General features: G+C 38.1%; 1 protein-coding gene across 2 annotated transcripts in view; it reads right to left on the bottom strand.

The window, feature by feature from the left end:
• Window positions 1–21,916, bottom strand: part of MAPKBP1 (mitogen-activated protein kinase binding protein 1) — a 135,100-nt gene that overhangs the window by 17,033 nt on the left and 96,151 nt on the right. For both annotated transcript variants that reach the window (XM_081312655.1, XM_081312656.1), the window contains exons 14-25: window positions 21,477–21,602; window positions 20,137–20,207; window positions 19,681–19,802; window positions 18,481–18,556; window positions 16,904–17,015; window positions 16,100–16,163; window positions 14,977–15,102; window positions 6,482–6,630; window positions 5,375–5,418; window positions 4,192–4,428; window positions 3,706–3,875; window positions 3,100–3,236 (exon numbers count right to left, since the gene is read on the bottom strand). In XM_081312655.1, the coding sequence (XP_081168781.1) occupies window positions 3,100–3,236; window positions 3,706–3,875; window positions 4,192–4,428; window positions 5,375–5,418; window positions 6,482–6,630; window positions 14,977–15,102; window positions 16,100–16,163; window positions 16,904–17,015; window positions 18,481–18,556; window positions 19,681–19,802; window positions 20,137–20,207; window positions 21,477–21,602 (1,434 nt within the window). The remainder of the gene's footprint in view (window positions 1–3,099; window positions 3,237–3,705; window positions 3,876–4,191; window positions 4,429–5,374; window positions 5,419–6,481; window positions 6,631–14,976; window positions 15,103–16,099; window positions 16,164–16,903; window positions 17,016–18,480; window positions 18,557–19,680; window positions 19,803–20,136; window positions 20,208–21,476; window positions 21,603–21,916) is intronic.

The following is a 21,916-nucleotide window of genomic DNA, read 5'->3' as shown; positions in this document are numbered from 1 at the left end:
AAACTTATTCAGAATGATACAGCAAACCAAAGAATGCACTGAATGAAGATATAAATGCCTTTTTAAATAAAGTCAACCTACCACAGTTGATACACAAAAACAACTTTTACTTGACCCCTCTGAGACAATTTTAAAAATGGCAAGTGGTAAGACACCAGGATTGGATAGATTCCCCACTGAGTGGTGTACAAAAATATTTCTAGTTTTCTTGGTGCCTAAATTTTGTCAATTACATGAGGAGATATTTGATGAGGGAATCGTATCAGCAGCCTTTAATCAGGCTTATATTAAGTTTTATCAAAAGTAAATAAAGAGCAGGTTTAGTGTGCTAATCCATCCAATCTCATTAATTAATGCTGATACAGTGATATTAATAGCAGCGCTAGCAAATAGATTATAGAAAATGACCAAGCAGGATTCGTAACAACTAGACAAGCAACAGATACTAGGTTAATTATAGATTTGAATAAATGTAATAAAGGAATATGCAATTTTATCATTAGATCCTGAAAAAACCTTTGAAAAAATGTATGAACAATATATGAATTCCTTTGGAATTCATAAATGGGATCAAGAAGATACTATATGAATCACCCACATCTGAAGCACATTTTCTGCTACTTTTCCACTATTTAGAGGAACTAGACGAGGATGTCCATTTTTAAAATATATGCATGGAACCCTGGCTTGTGCTATTAGACAAAATAGATTTACTGAATAGTGCATAACTCAATTGAACACAAATTGGTTTTATTTGCAGACATTATTTTATTTCTAAACCACATGCACACAGTTCAGATGCCTTTAGTAAAAGAGCAGAATATTCTATTAACTGCTCCAAATCAAAATTTATGTCAATTGGTGAAAATTTGGTTACTCATCTATTTAAGGAATATCAATTTTGTGTCTAAAAAAATATTTAGGTATATATTTAGGTAAATATTTAGGTATATAACAAACAAAACAATTCAGTTAGTAGCATATAATATACGTATACAGAGAAAGGTTTCTTTATATATCAATAGATGAGAGTCATTAAACTTCAGTCTTTGGGAAAAGGTCTCAAAAAGAATGTTATGCCCAGATTAATTTATATTCAGATGAATTACATTCTATATCAGTGGTGTGAACCTATGGCACATGTGCCAGAGGCGGCACTTGGAGCCCTCTCTGTGGGCACATGCACCATTGCCCCACCCCCACCTCCCCCCGCAGCCCCCTCCTCACCAGCAGCCCCCTGGAGGAGACTCGCCCCCAGGCTCATCCCGCGTGGAGCAGTACAGCCAAGAACATGGCAGCCGGGCAGCAGGGACAAGACTCCGCCCTCGCACCCCATCATGCGCAGATGATGCTGCAGGGTGTGAGCAGAGGGCATAGTCACCATGGAGCTGCAGGATCACCTGGGTGATCTGCTGTGATGGGCCGTGAAGGTGGTGGGTGGCCCTGCGGGCGGGCAGGGCGGGGGTGGAGCAGGGGGCGGGCAGGGGGCGGGTGGGGCAGGGGCTGGGGCAGTTTTGGGGCACTCGGTCTCTAAAAGGTTTGCCATTACTGGTCTATATATATCTGGGAAATGTTTTCAAAAAATACGTTCATTTAACAAAAAATTAACCAAGAATTTATACCAATCATGGTGAACCTTTTAAAAACCAAGTGCCCAAACTGCGACCCAAAACCCACTTATGTATCGCCAGGTGCCAGGTGGGCATGACCCATTGGGTGAGTGTGGCCAATTGGGTGGGCGTGGCCCATTGGGTGGGTGTGCCTGCGGTGGTAACGGCAGACCGGATGTGACTAAAAAGTTCAATCAATTAATTCCAACTTTGCGAGATTTTTTTTTTACCTCGAGAACTTAAAATTGATTGGTTGAACCTTTTTTTTTTTGCACACGGCGGCGGAAGCCTAAAGCGAAAAGGTTTTATAAAAGCCGGCTGAAGGCCTAGGATTGGGGCAATGGTGCACATGCCCACAAAGAGCACTCTGCGTGCCACCTGTGGCACACATCCCATAGGTTCGCCACCATGAACTTAGGGTTAGGGTTAGGTCACCATGAACTCATAGAGCAAAATGGACATCACCAACAAACTCGAAGTGCTTGGGTATGGTTAGGAGGACACTAACTTTTCTAGGCTGCCCTATCTAGGTTTCCTGGTAAAATACATGGGAAAATCCCATTGGAGGAAAATTCCACTTAGGGTTAGGTCACCATGAATTCAGAGAGGAAAATGGACATCGGCAACAAACCCGGAGTGCTTGGGTATGGTTAGGAGGGCACTTACTTTTCTAGGCTGCCCTATCCATGTTTCCTAGTAAAATACTTGGGAAAATCCCATTGGAGGAAATTTCCACTTAGGGTTAGGGTTAGGTCACCATGAACTCATAGAGCAAAATGGACATCGCCAACAAACTCGGAGTGCTTGGGTAGGGTTAGGAGGGCACTTACTTTTCTAGGCTGCCCTATCTAGGTCTCCATGAACTCAGAGAGGAAAGTGGACATAGCCTTTTTTTTTGCACACGGTGGTGGAGGCCTAACGTGAAAATGTTTTATAAAACCGAGCTGAAGGCCTAGGATTGGGGCGACGGTGCACGTGCCGAAAGAGAGGGCTCTGCGTGCCACCTGTGGCACGCATGCCATAGGTTTGCCACCACGGATCTATACTATTAATTTATGGAGAATCAATATTTTCTTAAAATATGCCCATGCTTAAAAAAATTATGGTGTTCATGTTATTTAATGCATTCTAAGCCAAGGTTATTTTCAGTTTTTAATCTATTTCGGTAAGTGATTGCATACTTTTTTCTTGAGCAATTTGCCAAGCATTGTAGTAATTTCGTAGGATAGAAAGATAAAGGTATACAGAGTTATAATTCTGCCTATGCAATATATAGTCTAGTAATTTCCCCAAATATTTATCACAGTACATCAGATGCTGATTTGTAGTGCAAGCGGCTTCAATTAAGCTTTTATCTGAGAACAATTCGAATGAAATTCAGAATTAAAAAGGTAATCTTTTAATCTGTAGTGGGTTTTAGGGCCACAGCTGAATTGACCTGTAGAGAAATTGGGAGGACTATGAGTCCAAATGACTTCAAAGGACTCACCTTCATTTGGACTTGATAGTCGACTGCTACTATAATCCACAGAACAAGCACTGTCCGGGCTGTGCTTATCTGGGCCCTCAATGCTATTGTAGCCTCTACCCAGTTTTCCATGAGGAAGTGCTTTTACTTGGAAATCGCTGTAAGGGAAAGAAGAATACAATGGTGCAGTTTAAGATGCTATTGTCACCCACAGAGCCCTTCAGTGCATAGGGCCAGGTTATCAGAAGAACTGCCTATCTCCCACGGTTTCTGCCCATCTGGTAAAATCAGGCCGAGTTGGTGCACTTCAGGTCTCTTTAAACAATGCCAACTGATGGCACCTAGAAAGCATGCCTTTCCTGTTGCAGTGCCTGACCCCTGGAATGATACCTCCCCAGAATATCTATATCGTTCTCAGTGACATTCCAGAGGCCTTTGTTCTCTCAGTCCTTTGTGGAGCCCTCTTGATGTGTTGTTATGTGGGATATTGTCCAAAGACTCTAGTTCCTTGTTATTGTTTTTCTGTTTTAAACCCAAGCCAATCAAGAGTCATTCTGGTCGTGAGTGGCCTTCAAATCCAATAAATAAATAAAGAAGTCAAGGCACAGAAACAAATTTCTTTCTGACCTGCTGATATCAGCAGGAGGAAGATCATCTTGTTCTGGGTAGATGACACATTCTTCACTCTCTGAAGGTTCCATTTCCTGAGGGAAAATCCCTCCTTCACAGGACACAAGTCTAATCACTTGAGGCCGAAGGCAAGGCTGATTTTCTTCATGAGCTGTGGAGCCTCCCTCCTGGAAAAGGAACGAAGTAGTGAAACATGATACCCGAATGAGTAAAGCTACTTGCAAGATTTTAAACCTAGGATTAAAGAAACCACCTGACAAGAAAGGCATGAACTAATCTATCAACATTATTTACATGAAGCATTTTACTAATGCTTTTATATCACTATAGTCCTTTGTACTAGAGTTTTCATAAGCCCAAATGATAGGTGTCATTGCAGAACAATCCTTCCCTAACCGTTCCCCCATGCCCCCAAATGTGGGCAAAACTAAGGAAGCTCCTGTTTGGGGGGAGGATGTTCAATTTGAGAAGGGGATTTCTTACCTTCTTGGCGTAAGTTGAAATATTGGGGTGCTCTTTGCGGTCATCTCCATTGGTGGCCTGGGAAAGAGAATCCTGACTAGCAGAACGAGAGACTGAGAAAGACTCCAATTGACGTAGATCAAGCATAGATTTAACTGTCATCTCTAAGCTGCTGGTTGGCTGGCTCCAACGGCTCCGCTGCCGAGGCATTTTGCTCATGGTGTTTTCTGAAGCCTGGATCATCGCCATTTCTTTTGCCTAAAAGTGGTAAAATGTTTAAAAAATGTTTTAATGGTAAATCTGCTCAGGGGTTTAAAGTACACCAGAAAAACCATAAGAAAAGAAAAACAAAAATGTAGGACAGCCTTCTTTAACCTAATGAACTCCAGGTATGCCACGGTTAAAATTTCTAAAATTTCTACACACTTCAGTAATCCTGAAGTTTTGGGGTAGGAAAATTTGATATAGATGGTTGATGTAAGATTTCTAAAAACAATGGAAATCTTTAGAATAGGAAAATGAAAAGGAACAATAGTTGATTCTATGTACTTAAACTATTACCATCAGAAAGCTAACAATGAGTTTTACATTAACCAAACTGAAAAATCTCGCTTATGCTTTTACTGACAGCATTAAAGCACAATATGCCCATGGGAGAGATAAGTAAAGTAGCCCATTACAGCTAGGCACAAGTTTTCTATCATTGTTTTTTTTTCTGTACAAGCTTTATTTACATAAGGCAGAACAAGCCCACCTAAAGGGTGCTGCCAAAATAATAATAATCACTGATACATAGACACCATTCAATTTTATGGTTAAATGGTTAGTTTCATTTAAACAATGCAAGATCTCATTGGAAGATTTATTGCAATAACACTCTGTACTGTACAATCCATAGGTGTAGTCAAGATAAAAATGCTTGTATAAATAAAATTTATTTCTACTTTGAGTTTTGACATGTTCAATAAATCACTCGTCAGCACAAAGCTAGAAGTCTCTATCTATTTTGAAGAGAGCGCTGCAATGGGTAATATTTCTAAGGTAGTATATGTACTTGACAGATAACTGCTTGAATTACAGTTGAATCTATAGATGCTATGTCATTTAAAAACTATCAAAACTCAACATTAGCATATCGTGTAACCCTAACTCACACAACTCTCCAAGACTAACCATCCATTTTAAATATGTACTGAAAACTTACCCGTCTCATTTCCCAGTGAGATAAGCTTCTTGAAAGAGAAAGATCTGAATTGAGGACAGAAAACAAATCAGATTAGTAAGCATAAAACATCACTGATTTTGGTTTTCTGCCCCAAGTTTTTACTTTATTTTATATTGTCTTTATAGTTTTATAAATAACTCAAGGCAGCAGACGTACCTAATACTCCTTCCTTCTCCTATTTTCCTCACAACAACTGCCCTGTGATACTCAAAGCACAGCCAAAGTAATCTAATTGCAATGTCTTTGAATATAAAAAAGGAATCAGGGTTGAGACAATTTAAAAACCAAATGAGTTTCAGCATGGTATACTTTCATTGGTACATAAAAATACTGTTCGTATAATCCATTTTTAAATATCAAGAATACTAACTTCACGTCACAGTAAACTCTGCTACTGACAACTGTTCACAGACCTCATAAGTAAATTTATGTACATTTCCTTATATAAATAGTTCTAGCTTTTCTTTCGTTCTTAATGTTGATTAAAAGTAATTTTCTACCCTCTTTTCTCTCTCTGTGTTAGCAAAATAGCCTGGAAGGCCTAGCATAGTTTTGCACATAGCAATAGGTATTAGACTAGTCTCCTACTCTAGGAAGTCACCTGACTATGACAAAAATCTTGTGTTCGTAAAGTCTTCAGATTGTGCCCACAGCAAAACTGCTGCAGCCTATTGTCTGCTTGAAGGAGAAAACACTCACACTGGGAAAATTAAAGACAACTTTCAGCTGCTTCAGGAATGAGTTGAAGATGAGATAAGGGCAACATCAGAAAAAAAAGGCTGTCAGGCTGTTTGTATTGTTTGATGAAAATGAAGAAAGGCCTAGTGCCTACATGATCTTATTCTAAATTTATTTATTTTTTCTCATACTTAACTCTGCCGGCTACCAGCAGTTCAATTCTGACTGGCTCCAGGTTGGCTCAGCCTTCCATCTTTCCAAGGTTGGTAAAAGGAGGACCCACACTGTTGGGGTCAATAAACTGACTCTGTAAACTGCTTAGAGAGGGCTGTAAAGCACTGTGAAGCAGTATATAAGTCCAAGTGCTATTGCTATTGCTATTTCCCCCATCTTTATATTCCCTTATACCTGAACAACTTTCAAGATTGACACTGGTTGTCATTTGGAAAGACTGTAGCCCATGTAACTCATCCTCATCATTTCCTTCGTCTTCACCATCCTTATCACTGTCTGATGAAAGCACTGGTGCAGATGAGAGGACAGAGACTGATTCATGCCTAGGGAGGTTACATGAAAATGAGCTTAATTATACAATAAGTGCAAACATTCTTAATTAAAAAGAGTTTTGCATACAGCTCCATTTATATGTTACAAATAAAGATCAAATGTGAGATTGCTGGAAAATTTTGAATTGAAAAACGAGCATGATGAAGGTAAAGATTTGTTCTCCGAGCTTGTGGGTTTATTTATTTATTTATTTATTTATTTATTTATTTATTTATTTATTTATTTATTTATTTATTTATTTATTTATTTATTTATTTATTTATTTATTTATTTATTTTATTGGATTTATATACCGCCCTTTCCCGAAGGACTCAGGGCGGTTTACAGGGTATTTAAAACAAAGATCAATACAAAAGTTAAAAACAATTTAAAAAGATTAAATCAAATCCCTAAAAAAATAAAAACCCCAATTAAAATTCTCAGCCTGGGCCGGAAAGCTCAAAGAGCCAGGTCTTCAGGTCCCGGCGAAATGAGTGAAGGTCGGGGGCAGTCCTAAGCTCCACGGGCAGCTGGTTCCAGAGGGTTGGTTTCCGAACGTTTTGTATTCAGGCTAGGTAACAACTTCAGCAGAGTTTTCCCCTAAACTCCACTGAAGATGTTACCTAGCCTGGTAACAAAACGTTCAGAAACCAACCCACAAGCTCGGAGAATGAACCTTCACCCTCATTCTACACCTGAGCTACAGATATTCGCCACTATTGCGAATGAGCACGATTCGAGTTAACATACTTCTCTTAAAATCCATGGTTTACACAAGTATTTGAGCTACATTATTTGATATGAGAAAAAGCCATGAAATAAATTCTTAGATTTTTCGAACAAGCAAATGTCTTACAGCTTTGAAACTGCCAAACTGGCCCAGAATGAAAAACAAAAATCCATGGGACATTTTGATCTATAAAAAAAATATTCCAGCCCACATTTCTGTTGGTATGTTTGTAAAAAAATTCTGAAAATAGGAGTTGTAAGTACAATTAAACTTCTCCCACTCAAAATTAATGCTACTGCAAAACTCTTAAACAGCATTAAATTATGCCCTCTGGTCATGTATTTTTATAATTTTCATTTTAGCACTACTATGAAAATAAAATCTACAGACAAAATCTACTACCTTTCTTGGAAAAGAAAAATCAGTCATATTGAGGAAGACAACAATGTAGTAAACCCATCTACGAATCTCAATGTTACATTTTTAGCCATGAAACAAGTAAAAAGAATGTTGAAGACAAAAGTTTAATTACAGTACAATTGATAAGCAGGAATTACTGGCACATCATCTGAGCATATTCAAAATGAATACATACATGATTACATCTCTTTTCTAGCCAAAGAAACTAGAGCAACTACGCCTATTGGTTCCAAATAATGCCACTTCTAAATTCATCCATTGATTTCATGACATATGCAGAAGCCTAGAGCTTTACCATCAACTTGTATTTGTCATCACATAAATCTCAAGGAATGAAAATAATTTGATCTACCAGATTTTCCTACAGTTTACAAATTAACAGGAATGCAAAAATTAGGACTAAAGATTATTAAGTTCCTTGGTATTTCTTTTTTACACAAAGAGGAATTCCAGGCTTTCATATCAATAGGCTAATTAAAACTGCTAGTATCATTTTCCTACTGGTTACAGTATTTTCCCCCTGCTCAGATTTATCTGCAGAACTGGGTCAGTGGCATCCTTCAGGACAGATTAAAAATAGAAAGATGGGTGGTAATGATGACAGTGTGATCCAAACTTTGTCTCTTGTTTTATAACATCATACAGTATGCATGTAGAAAGGGCAGTATGCATGTACATTTTGTCAGTTTTAACCTTCCACTAAGCCGAGTTGTTTTTGAACATATGAGTGACTGCAAGGAACCACAAGGCTTTCAGTAATATTGTGCAGATGTGAGTCCAGAAGCTAATAAGGGACCTGATGAAAAGAAACCACTTTAGTTTATTGGTTCGCAGAAAGAGTTAGGGTTCTAGGTTGCTAATGATGCCAAGGAGAGTTTCTAATATCATACTTTCTTTGATAATGTGCAGATACTTGCAGGAGAGAGTAAGTGAGGAGAAGAATAGCAGGTAGTATAGCAAGTAGTAATTCCCTTCCTTAATTGTCATTCAAAATGTGGTCCAGCAACAACTATCTAACCTATTTTTCCATCAGCTACATTTAGGCATTAAAAATAAATCTGGTCTGGAAAGTAGGGGTTGCAAGAGAAAACAAGCAGGTATGCTAATCGCTAAATACCTGTATATCTCCCACTTGATTGATACACACACTCCCCTCACACTTTAATCTCATTCTTGACTATGGGTAGCAAACAAATGCTGAAATATCAATACAATTTTATCCTGAAGCCCTTTGTTGAATATTTAAAGCAAGCATGTAAAAAATAAGTGACTGGGTCCAGTCATATCTGTTTATCTTCAAAACTTAATGGGCAAAAACTTAAATTCAGAGCAAAGACAAGACTAGCATGAATCATTAGCTTTAGGAGGATGCTGCCAACATCAAGCTGGCAAGATCAATCAAAATCTACTGGCATTAGTAAGGGATAAAGCAGCACTGTACAGTATATCTAGCATAGAGCCTATAGGAAACAACATTCATTTAGAACTATTTAATTTTATTGTTTGTTTATTTATTAAATTTATTCACTTAAAAGCTACAGAATTGTTTCTTCTCTTGGAAGAAATAGAATTAAGGACAATAGCTCCTAAACTATGCTCACAGAAATTTCCTCTTCAATTTAAGTAGTAAAAGTTACAGAGGTTTGTCCTCTATTACATCTCAACATTCCAATTTCCAGTCTGGGATTTGTTTCCAGTATCAAACTGAGCTCATAATTCTTTTATTAAAAATAAGAATACAATCTATTCCAGCTTCTCCCATAGGATAGGATAGGATAGGATAGGATAGGATAGGATAGGATAGGATAGGATAGGATAGGATAGGATAGGATAGGATAGGATATAGGGTAGGGTAGGGTAGGGTAGGGTAGGGTAGGGTAGGGTAGGGTAGAAGAGAAGAGAGGAGAGGAGAGGAGAGGAGAGGAGAGGAGAGGAGAGGAGAGGAGAGGAGAGGAGAGGAGAGGAGAGGAGAGGAGAAGAGAAGAGAAGAGAAGAGAAGAGAAGAGAAGAGAAGAGAAGAGAAGAGAAGAGAAGAGAAGAGAAGAGAAGAGAAGAGAAGAGAAGAGAAGAGAAGAGAAGAGAAGAGAAGAGAAGAGAAGAGAAGAGAAGCTGGAAGGAACCTTGGAGGTCTTCTAGTCCAGCCTCCTGCTCAAGCAAGAGGTCCAATACCACTTCAGACAAGTGACTGTCCAGTCTCTTCTTAAAAACCTCCAGTGATGAAGCACCTACAACTTCTGAATGCAAGATGTTCCACTGGTTAATTGTCTTTGCTGTTGGGAAGTTTCTCCTTAATTCCAGGTTGCTTCTCTCCTTGATCAGTTTCCAACCCTCAAGCTTTTCCTTAACAGCATGATGTGGAATAAAAGCACATCAAGAGCTGTGGTGGCACAGTGGTTAGAATGCAGCATTGCAGGCTAACACTGCCCATAGTCAGGAGTTCAGTCCTGACCGACTCAGCCTTCCATCTTTCCAAGGTCAGTAAAATGAGGATTCAGATTGTTGGGGGCAATATGCTAACACTGTAAACCTCTCAGTGCGGTAAAGCACTATGGAGTGATATATAAGTCTAAGTGCTATTGCTATTGTTAAAAGCAGCTACAAATACAGTATTGTTGAACAGCTGGCAGTCAAAACCCTCTGCCAATCACCCAGCAAAGGTCTATATCTTACTCTACCTCTTAGGGTCTAGATGTCAATAAGCACTAAGGCTTAGAAGCAACCAAATACCTGCAGTAAAAGCATATAAGGCTAAAAATATGATGGCTGTCAGCCCTCTTAGATAAACCAGGACAAGATGCACTACTTCTATTTTATTGTAAGGCTACATTGCCAGAATCTTACAATTCTGAAAGTACAAATGTCCCATTGCAACTTTCTTAGTTTTTTCTCTGAAGCCAATAGAGGGCCCTCCCACTCTGGTTACTAGGCAGAATGCCTTCCTCCTATTCCCTAAACTCATCACACATTCCATTATAGTGGGTCAATACAACTCCACATTTGGAGGACCCCATATCAGCTCTAGAGTAACAATGCAGATAGATTCCTGCAAAATCTACACACTACTAAAATTCTCTTTGTGGTTATTTGTTCGTCTGTTTGTATCCCAAACTGCATTATACTGCAACAATTTTTGAATCAAGGTACCTAGCATCTGCTAACTTAAAGAATGTGTAAAAAATCCAGGACCCATTATTCATTTGAACTGAAATTTCTGTAATGTTCAGACTATTCCAATGCCACCTGCCAGCTTTCCACAAGTGAAGTCAGCAGGAAGCAAACGTTGGTCCTTCTCCCACTGCTTTTTTGCTTATCCATGGTCACCAATCTGATTTACCTATTAGCTAGCATGGAGATGGGTTAGCCAATGGTAGAATGGCTCACCTGAAAACCTCAATTTGGCCACTGGCAATTTCAGAACTGTGGCTTAAAAACTCCACCTTGAAACAAATGTAAGCTGTTCTCTCAGAAGCATAGCAAAAGAGACAATCACAGGTTCTTCATTTAGATGTCCATTTAGATTATATTTTAATTATTGGTTTTATCCATAAAATTTGAGCATATATATATTTTATGTATATTTTTTTCTGAAATACACTTGGTTAAATTATTATTGTTTTTCTAAAAAAGAGTTGACGTTCCGGTTCTTTAACAGATATGGGAACATGATCTGTTTTCTATGACAGATGAACTTATCCTGATATAGGACTAACAAAATCAATGACATAATTTAATCTGTTAAATGTCAAGTTTTGTCTTTTTTTTTTTGCTTTTATAATTCCATTTTGAACTGCAACACTTTTAAAAGCTCTAGAAGTCCAGAATCTTTGTAGAGAATACAACCTACATGAAAGTAACTCAGTCTCTCTCTCTCTCTCTCCTCATACCTCCTATGAAGAACAGCTCAAGAATTCAGAAAAGAATTCACCAAGAATCCACCATCAAGCATTTAAAGAGGAGAAAAAAAATTCTTATAAAAATAGAAGAAAGCGTCCTTGCAATGTTTAATGACCATCAGCCACAACAACCTGGAAGAGTAATTATCAGCTCAATCCTTTAAACCGTATTTTGGAAATTTGGGGATGTGACATTAAGTCACACGTTCCTCTCCCATCCCCATACTGCTGAATTTCTTGAGTTCCTATTTATTCTAACAAAGAAATACAAAAAGCTTCTTGCAGTCAGGAGGATTTATGGCATAGTTTTTCCACTGACTGAAATGGGAAGAGGCAAGAATGCAGATCCTGCCCTTTTCCTGCAGCCTTTGATGACACATTGCCCTGGCAGTCATGGAACAAAACAATGGGCATACTCCATTTTTTCCTCTAGTGGAAATATTCTGAATAGATTTTTTTTTCCCAGGAGTCTCCCCTGTGGCCAATTAAAACTAGAGAGCCATTAACATATTGGATCCATAAGCTATACTAAGTGCCACTTTTTCAAATTTTATTAGTTTATCAAGATATAAAATACAGAAATACAAAAAAAAAAGAATATAATGGAAACATAGGGGAGGGGAAGGGAAAGAGAAAAAAGTATAGGGCAAAGGGAAAAAGAAAGAAAAGCATTGACTTCTGACTCTTTTTGGCAGACTAGAATAAGGTAATATAATTAGTACAACTTTAAAAAAAATGCTTTATACTCCAAGCACAATCACAAATCAATAATTTGGGACAAATGCAATCATTATTTCTATATCAGTCATCAAAATAAATATGATCTAAGAATGAGAAGCCACATGTGATAGAGAAGCAACAGTACAAAATTCAGATCATGGTTTGAACAAACAAACCCATGCCATATCAGTGGCCTTATTTTATATTTTATTTTATTTTTATCATAACAGCCTTGTTTCTACAACTTTCTAGAAAGCTCATGCCTGTTTCATCCTGTGACACTCTCCAAATATATATTTACTAAAGTCTGGATTATCCAACGACATTCATCATCATCTCTATTGTATAGCAAGTTTAAGCAATGAAAGTAGAAAAATAAACTCAATCATATCTATCAGGCTGCAACCTTAATTTAAATACTTGTTTTCAAAATCAAATTCACCCGCATAACATCACACAAAATTCTCAGTGTTTCAGCCGCACATAGTGATGCTCTAATAATGGCTTACGTTCGTTCAGCAAGTGGCCTTCTCTGATCTCTTCTTAAACAGCAAAACCAGAACCAACCTAGAAACAGAAGCTGGCCAAACAGAATGGATCCAGCTTAAGCAAAGAGGTCAGACCTGTTTTCCAACCAGCTGTTGGGCTGATATGTCTTAGATGCAACTTCCCAACCAATAGCATGTGACTAACAAGGCTTGCCATACTGGCAAGAAACCAGGAGCGTCTGAAACAAGCTGGGCCTTAAAAAAAGCAGAGCAATGCAGCTGCTGGGATGGTGAAGAGCTTGCTATAAAAAGAACACTGCTCCACAGCTCCAGAATTTTTGGCTTGAACAGGCTTCTCCCAAGCTAAATAAGAACATAGAGGAAAAGGTATTACAGGGTTTTTAACTTCAGCAATGACTCAGGATTAGAAATTGTCAAGCTTATCTCAAATCTATGTCGGACTGAGCACCTCATTTGAACATACCCAACCTGCTTCCTTCTCATTCTTCTCAACTGGTTGTCCACTCCCCATTATACTTTGGAAACTTTCCTTTTAGATGATAAGAATCTCAACAGCCCACAGTTGGCAATATTTGTAAAAGAAGTTAAATACTTTTCACAAAGTAGCTTAAGGAAAACTCCTTTGATTAGGAAGCATGTATTTATTTACTCAATTTATATAGTCACCCATCTCATATCAGTGACTGGGTGACTCATGGAGAAATCAAAAATTTAAATAGAGCTAAAGTATAATAAATCGACATAATGGGATTCAGGGACAACAATATACATCAGCAAATACCACCTCAATCTTGAGGGGCCAACTATCCCTGTTTCTCACATCCATGTAAATTAATTTTGACGCAAAAAAACTGTCACATGTCACTTACTTTTCTATTTTATTTTTCCTGACATTCCCTAAGTCTGTCTGCAACAGGATTTTTTTTCCACTTCAAAATAAACCCCAGTAACTGCTAACATGCATGTTTTATGTATTGAGCACGTATTTAAGAAATATCATTTGTTTTTCTGTACAGATATTTGGATAATACTATATACATGAACTATCTACAACAGAATTCAAGGTAAAGTCTTATTAAGAACGATTAAAGAAAATGAGAAGAAGCAAGTGGCTAGGTGAGAGAATGAGAACATCCAACTTAGTTTCCCTATAATGTAGTTCTAAATACGAAAAATCAACCATCTCTCTCTCTCTCTCTCTCTCTCTCTCTCTTTCTTTCTTTTCTCTTTTCTTTTCTTTTCTTTTCTCCCATTCTATCTGCTTGACAAGGGCCATTTAATTCATCGTGTTCAGAAATGTGATTTGAGTAAGATTCATCCGAGTCTCCTACTGAAGTGACTTTAAAACACAAACAGATCTAAAATGGACAATTTGGATAACTAGAGTGCATAAACGTGTTCTTCCCAAATGATTCACAACTCTGAATCAAATTGGGTTTTTCAAACAAGTGTTTTAATGGAAAGTTACTCAATTCGTGTTTCTTGAACTAACATACAGAACAAAATGTAAATTTTGCGCATTTTTAAATTTAGTACCTTCTCCAGAAAAAAGGTTTCCAAATGTGCACAGAAAAAAGGTACATACAACGTGTATAAAGAAAGCAAAATATCTAAATAAACAGTGCACTTTTTTTAAAAATATGACTAAAAAGGCAACTATGTAACTCTGACTCTAATACTAAATTTGTATCCAAACAATGCCTATTTTAATCTATATCCAAATATTTTTTTATTTGAATAATGCATATTTTAATCCATATCCAAACAATGCATATTTGAATCTGCATCCAGATAAATGCATATTCATTTTTGTAAAACATTTTAAAAGAATAATTCACTGACCTGATCTAAAATAGCATTAAACAAAACTGAACCTGAAAGAATAAGAAACTGAAACCTGAATAGGCAGATTTGTCTCCATATCTATTCTTGCATTAAAACTGCCATCAAAAAGGTCAATATGTTGTAATAATAAATCAAGCGCTGTTCAGATAAGAAGACATCTGTCCACAAATCTCATAATACCATACAGTCCGGTCAGAAAACTTTTTATGAACTAAAAAGAATAGTAACACTACGTCATACCTGGCAAGACCAGCTGTTTTGCCTGGTTGAGTTTTTTCTGCTTGTTTTCCCCTTTGCTTCATATCAGTCAGCCGCTGACGCATATTGATGGTCATCTCAGAACTCAGACGCCAAATGAAAATGCAGCTGAAAGCAGAAGGGGGAAAAATGCTCCTTTTCATCCAGTCATCATAGCCTGCTGTCTATATACCTGAGTTTCCATACCTTATTCCCCTATTCCACAGGTCTGCAACCCGCGGCTCCGGAGCCGCATGCGGCTCTTTCAGCCGTCTCCTGCGGCTCCCGGTCCTCTGCCATGTGCAGTCCCCCCCCCAAAAAAAGTGGGACTAAAAAGTTCAACCAATCAATTCAAATATGCAGGGTAGGTGCATATCTCGCCTTGGCTCCACTCTTCAGTCAAACCCTGTTCTGCGCATGTGCGCATGTACGCGCATGCGCACATATTTTTTGCGGCTCCCAGTTTTTCCTTTTGTGAGGGAACCGGTTCCGAGTGGCTCTTTCACTGTTTGAGGTTGCTGACCCCTGCCCTATTCCATACCCATTCCCCAATGCACAGCATTTATCTGGAACCTGATACTTCCTATTTTTATGCTGGTACTTCAAAAGCTCTAAGCTGCCCGTTTTAAGTTTCATTCTCCATTTCAATACACTTTATGTTAGATCAGGCAAGAAGTCAAACTTTCGTTAAAAAGATACATCATTTGGAAAGTATAGCAATGCTTAAACTTTTGATGGGAGCTTTGGGGGGGGGACTCATTGACAAGTGGAAAATAAGTACATTAACATACTCATTTTTACTGTCCCTCCCTAAATAAAGCCAGCAATTGCACCACAGCAAACCAGTATTTGGGTTCCAGATTTCAACAGCATAATCTTGGAAGGCCTTGAAAGCCATAAAAATGACTCAGGTGAGGAGCATTTCACATCCTCTTTTCAGACCTAAGGAATCCCCATTTTAATTTGAAACTTACTGACCAGGAGTCTAAAACAGAAAACAAAGCAGGTGGAACAGTTACCCAAGAACTCTCAAATTATTTGCAAATCCATCCCCATTCTTTAAAAAGGGAAATGCTAACTTTCATTTTAAAGATGAAATTTAAATAAAGAATATCCTCTCACTTACCTGTCACCAGAGACTGAAATCAAATATTTACAGTCATTACTGAACATCATCCCAGTTACGATCTCTGTAAAAATCAGAAGAACAAGCAGTTAAACGGTTTTTAAAATTTCCTGGTGCAAAACAACATCCATTTAGTAGCTTGGGGATCCTTGGCGTTTCTTCTCATGATCTTTACACATAGTTCAAACTCGGAGTTCAAGTCTGAAGGACTACTAAGAGGGCAGCTAGGGAAGGAGACAAAGATACTGCCATCTGGCTGCTTCCTTCAGGACTAAACTGAACAAAGCCAGTGGTCACCAACTCTCCTGCAGAAGGAAGAGCAGGCACATTCAACAGTAGGTACCTGCAAAAAACTGTCTGGCTTCTTCTAAGGATACAGTTTGTAATATATTTATTATAAATTATTACCATTAAGAGCTGTTTTGGGGTCTTGGCCAAAAAGCAGAGGATAAATCTATTCTTAAAATATTATGTTGGCCTAATTTTTTTAAAAAAAATCTTTTTACAAGTAAACAGAGCTATCACCTCATCTACCAAAAGACTTACATATCTCATTAAGTCAAAACTGTTTCTTCATTTAACAGCTGGATTTTATCTTCCAAAATGAGAAACCCACAATCATTTCCAGTTTCAGGGAGGATCTTTGATGCAATCGAATAATACTTCTATACCAGAAGGATTCAGTTTCATGACTGCACAATTTCCAACAGGAGTGTAACCTGGAGCCGGTTGCTACATTTGCCCCTCCAAACTTCCTTCCCACCAAAACTTTAACTTTCTTCCGAAAACATATTTTTGCATTACCTGAGTGCCCGTACATTGTGGCTACACATTCGCCTGAATAGAAATCAAAGATCGAAAGGTTCTTATCAGAACAACTAGTTGCAATGTACAGACCAGAAGGATCCATTTGTACCTGAACAAGTAAGAGAGAAAGGGGGAAAAACCATAAGGGTACAATTTCTAGGCTTTAGAAAATTGAATATGAGTGGTTTTGGTAAGTACTAAAAATACTAATACTCTATACTTAATGATATAGGGTTTCCTGCCTGAGCAGGGGGTTGGACTAGATGACCTCCAAGGTCCCTTCCAACTTACTTATTATTATTATTATTATTCTTTCATATTTCATGCCAGCTACACCCATCCCTGGGAAAATATAATTAGCTCAAAACATCTGGGAATACCAGGTTGGGAAAGGCTGTTTTATGTTGCAATCTGCATTTGCAATCACATCAGTCTTCCCCACTGTGATTATGCAAAACCCAGAGTGGATTCAAGCCAGAAAATCTAGCCAGCTTGCATCTATGTGTTTATCTATATTATAGCGGAAATCAATGCGATGTCTGTATTTGCAACATCAAATGCCTGCGTAAGTCGTGATGCAGATTTTTGACAATTTTTGCCTCCTTCAACTTATATTTGTAACTAATACATTAAGTGAAAATATGACCCCTATGAATGAATAAAAGCATAATCAAACACATCTGCTGTTTGTTATCAAAAAATCAGATCACAAACATAGCGAAATTTGTAGTTTCATGAATATATTTTAGTATCTGATATGTTCTTCAAGTTTGCTTTTATAGTACTTATATTACTGCTATTTGTGCTGATTATAAAATGAAAGAACCATCCAAGGTTGCCAAGCACTGATTTAGGCATGAACTGCTTATTTCCTGATCTTTTATGGAACACACTGCTGCTAGAAAAGTTTTTCTTCTTCCTGGAAGAAATTCTGAGGATCCTCAAACTAGAAAACAGCTTCAAGTGCTGAGAAAAAGCTGTCATAAAACTGTCACGTACAGTATGCAAGAGTCTCCCAAAGCGCTTGGAGGGAAGAATTCCAGGATTTGCAAGGCTCCATATACAATGAGAAGAATGCATATGCATTAAATATTGCTTATTCAGCACAATCAGATTTTTATGTATGTGGGTCAGTTAAGAACAACAATATGGAAATTAGACACAGCTGCTGCTTTTTTTAAAAAAAAAAGGCATAAAGAACTTCTAAGCCATTACTCATATGCTCTTCCATTGTTAGTCCAGGATTCAAAATGGGAAATTTATGAAGCTCAGCTAATTTCTGGGAGACTGGACACGGATGTTGCTCTCTTTTGTCTTCACGAGTTTTTTTTCTTTAATTTGCAGCTGGAATGCTTCACCAATATATGAACTATGTTGCAGCTTACACAAACCCATCACTAAATGCTATACTACAGGTGTTAAATATTCCATATAGATAGAATTAACTGAAAATATCATTCTCTAATTAGAATATCAAGCTGGGAAGGCATAACAGACATAACAAGGAAATGGGGTATAGAGAGTAAGATGGAATACGACACAATTTGTTATGTGAGAGTTAACAAAGGCCTTACTTTAATTAGAGTGCCATCTTCACTTTGAGATCCCTTGTACAGTTTCTTTTGCTTCCCACTGCTGATGTTGAAAATCCTAAGAAGAAATTCAAGACATACAGTAAAAGAAACTCCTCTATTCTTAAATCAAATCAAAGCTATTTATTTGTTTTTTACAGCAACTAGCAAAATGTCTCTGGAAAATTATCAAAATGAGTATCGTTCGTATACCTGAATGCAGAATGTATAAATTCCATATGTTGCTCATAGCTAACAGAAATACCTTTTTCTCCATGAATTTGTCTATCTCTTAAAAAAAAAACTTCTATCTCTGTACTACAACAACTCATGCCTAACTAGGCAAAAAAGTGCATCATAGGACAAGACATTTTGAACCAAGATACCTCAAATGTACCTTGGTTGTTCAAAGCTACAGCAAGCAGCCTTGGAAATAGTAAAACATCACATACATGCTTTGCAACCTCTTCGCACTTTGACCAGTTGCCTAGTCAGAAGCCACCTGTCAAGAGTAATTGAACTCTTTCTCCAGGCTGCAGAAACAGAGCTCAGATCTTATCTTCATGTTTGCCTGGAGGAGGCCTTTTCTTCTGCACATAGATGAGAGCTGAATACCTTCCTATGGCTGCAGAAATGGAGCTCAGATCCTGAAGATCTGTGCTCCATTTCTGCAGCCCTTTGGAGGAGTTCCCCTCCACACATGGAGCTGAAAGCAGGCAGCTGTAATGTTCAATCTGCTTAATAACCTGGACATAACTTAACAACCACAACTGGAATTGCAGTTGTTGAGCAAAGCAGTCATGTGGGTGTCTAACTTAATAACCACTTCACTCAAAAACCGAGATTCCAGCCCCAACTGTGGTTGTAAGTCAAGAACTACTTGTACATTGGAATCTTAGATATACCTATTCAGAGGTAGGTCCAGTGGATTTGGTGAGGCTTGCAATATCAAAATGTTCAAAGTCATAATTTTAACTTTATGGGGAAAAGCTAATTAAACACCTAAAAATCATCTTAAAAAATAAGATGAAAATTACACGTCTCCTCAGAAAAAACAAAGCAAGATCATTTTAGGTTTAATAGAATATCTAGGCAACATTGACACATCCTAGCTAGGTCAAAATTAAATTTCCTTCTAATAATATACTTTTAAAATATAAGCTTTTCAGATACATTTGAACTAGGAAGCTTCTATGAACCAACCTGATGTTACGGTCTTGGCATCCAATAGCAGCATATTTCCAATTAGGGTCCACATCCATATCATAAAGAGTAGTCTTCCTAACAACATGATGTGTACGAGTAAACCGGACCCCATCATTTGTCTAAATGCAAGAAATATAATAGCAATGACACCTCCACAATATTTAATCAAATAGTATTAATGGATATGTACAATATTTTTCCCAAGGAGGAACTATGTGTGTCTCACAAGGAAATGTAAGAAAGAAAAGATTGAAAGGAGACAATGATCAAACTACTCTATGATCAGTACTATTATACAGTTCCTAACATTTGATTTTTTTAAAAAATGTATTGACTGAAAGAAAACCATGAGGCCTAGAATATTGTCCAAAGCTTTTGCTTCCATTATTCCACCCCCTTAGAATAGCTCTACAATACATGTTACATAAAAAGTGACCACTCCAAGGGAATTACCTTCTGTGCAGTGCGGAAATAGATGCTTTTATCAGCACCACAGCTGATCATTCTCACTTTTCCATCATTGGCTGAAGGAAGAGAAAAATGTAAATGTCCACGAACAAGAAGATGGGCAATCAAATGCTTTTTAATTTCTTCCATGTGCTCTTACTCATGCCTTACAGTTTCTCTAGATCAGGGGGTTTCCAAACTTGGCAACTTCAGGAGTTATGGACTTCAACTCCCAGAATTTCCCAGCCTGACTGGGGAATTCTGGGAGTTGAAGTCCACAAGTCTAAAGTTGCCAAATTTGGAGACCCCTGATCTAGATAAGCCATTTGTCACTCCTTCTAGAATATGTTGTAGGAAAGAAGTACAGTAGGAATTTCTTACTTTAGAGGCATCCAGCCCACCTAAAGAGCCTCTCTCATTCTTTTCTGTTTTAAGTTTGGGAAAATCTGTCCAGGACAGCCAAAGAAAAGACATCTCCTTCTCCTCAGCCATACCACCTCCAGCCTGTGCAGATGGTAAGGGAAAGAGCTGATTCTACCTATACCATCAGAATCCAAAATTGGGTTGTTTACATACTATAATTAAAGGTAAAGGTAAAGGTTCCCCCGCACATGCGTGCTAGTCGTTTCCGACTCTAGGGGCCGGTGGTCATCTCCGTTTCAAAGCTGAAGAGCCAGCGCTTGTCCGAGGACGTCTCCGTGGTCATGTGGCTGGCATGACTAGACGCCAAAGGCCCACGGAACGCTGTTACCTTCCCACCGTAGTGGTCCCTATTTTTCTACTTGCATTTTTACGTGCTTTCGAACTGCTAGGTTGGCAGAAGCTGGGATGAGTAACAGGCACTCACTCTGTTATGCAGCACTTGGGATTCGACCCGCCAAACTGCCGACCTTCTGATCGACAAGCTCAGCATCCTAACCCTCTGAGCCACCACGTCCCTATACTATAATTAAGGTTAGATTAAAAAAAAATCTGTCTCCAAAGATAACAAATAACTGGATCAAGTTCTGTCCAAGCTGAAAATAATTAGTGGCCACAAGATGTCTCAGCAATCAAGGGCCATTCTATATGATAATAATTAACTTTATTAGCCATATGTTCATTTTTTCACTGGCCTCAATGGACCACTTCAAACACTTCCAGCATCTGGAAGACCGCACATTGTATAGCCCTGCTTTATGTTTACAAGTTATTTTCTCACTATTGGGATAATTAGTAATAGTCAAACAAAGGGCAAGGACTTGGATTTTATGAAAAGGTGGGGCGAGAAAACCTTGGTAGATCACCAAGAGCTGCTATCAAACGAGCAAATAAAAGTTGCTGATTCATAAACAGAATTGTAGTACCTGCAAATTTCACTGCAGTTATGGAAGATGAATGTTCATCTAGGGTTTGTTGCAGGCTATAGTCCTTCTCTGCATCCAAGACATGAATCAATCTATCCCGACTTGCAGATGCTAGAAGCTTCAATCCTGTTAAGGAGATAAAAAAGGAGCAGAATACTTATATATCTGAAACTGAAGTTCTTTGACTAATTATTGATGAATACACTAGCACTTGGACAATTGCAGAACACAGATGGTTCATGGAATTAAAAAAAAGAAGCATATTGTGAGCTTGGGTTATTAGGGTTACCAAGGAACAATGAGAATATACTCAGCAATAAAGCTCATCAGAAAGAGGACTAGTGAAGACAGACTGAGACAAGGCTTCCAATTTTGCACAGTAGTACAGCAGCCGAGGGATCACAGGGCTCCGCACCCTACAGCTGATTTTCTGCCTGTTA

This window comes from Vipera berus, assembly GCF_964194415.1.
Source record: "Vipera berus genome assembly, chromosome: 1".
Lineage (NCBI taxonomy): Eukaryota > Metazoa > Chordata > Lepidosauria > Squamata > Viperidae > Vipera > Vipera berus.
The sequence above is the reverse complement of the archived record's forward strand: the minus strand, read 5'-3'. Positions and strand labels throughout refer to the sequence as shown.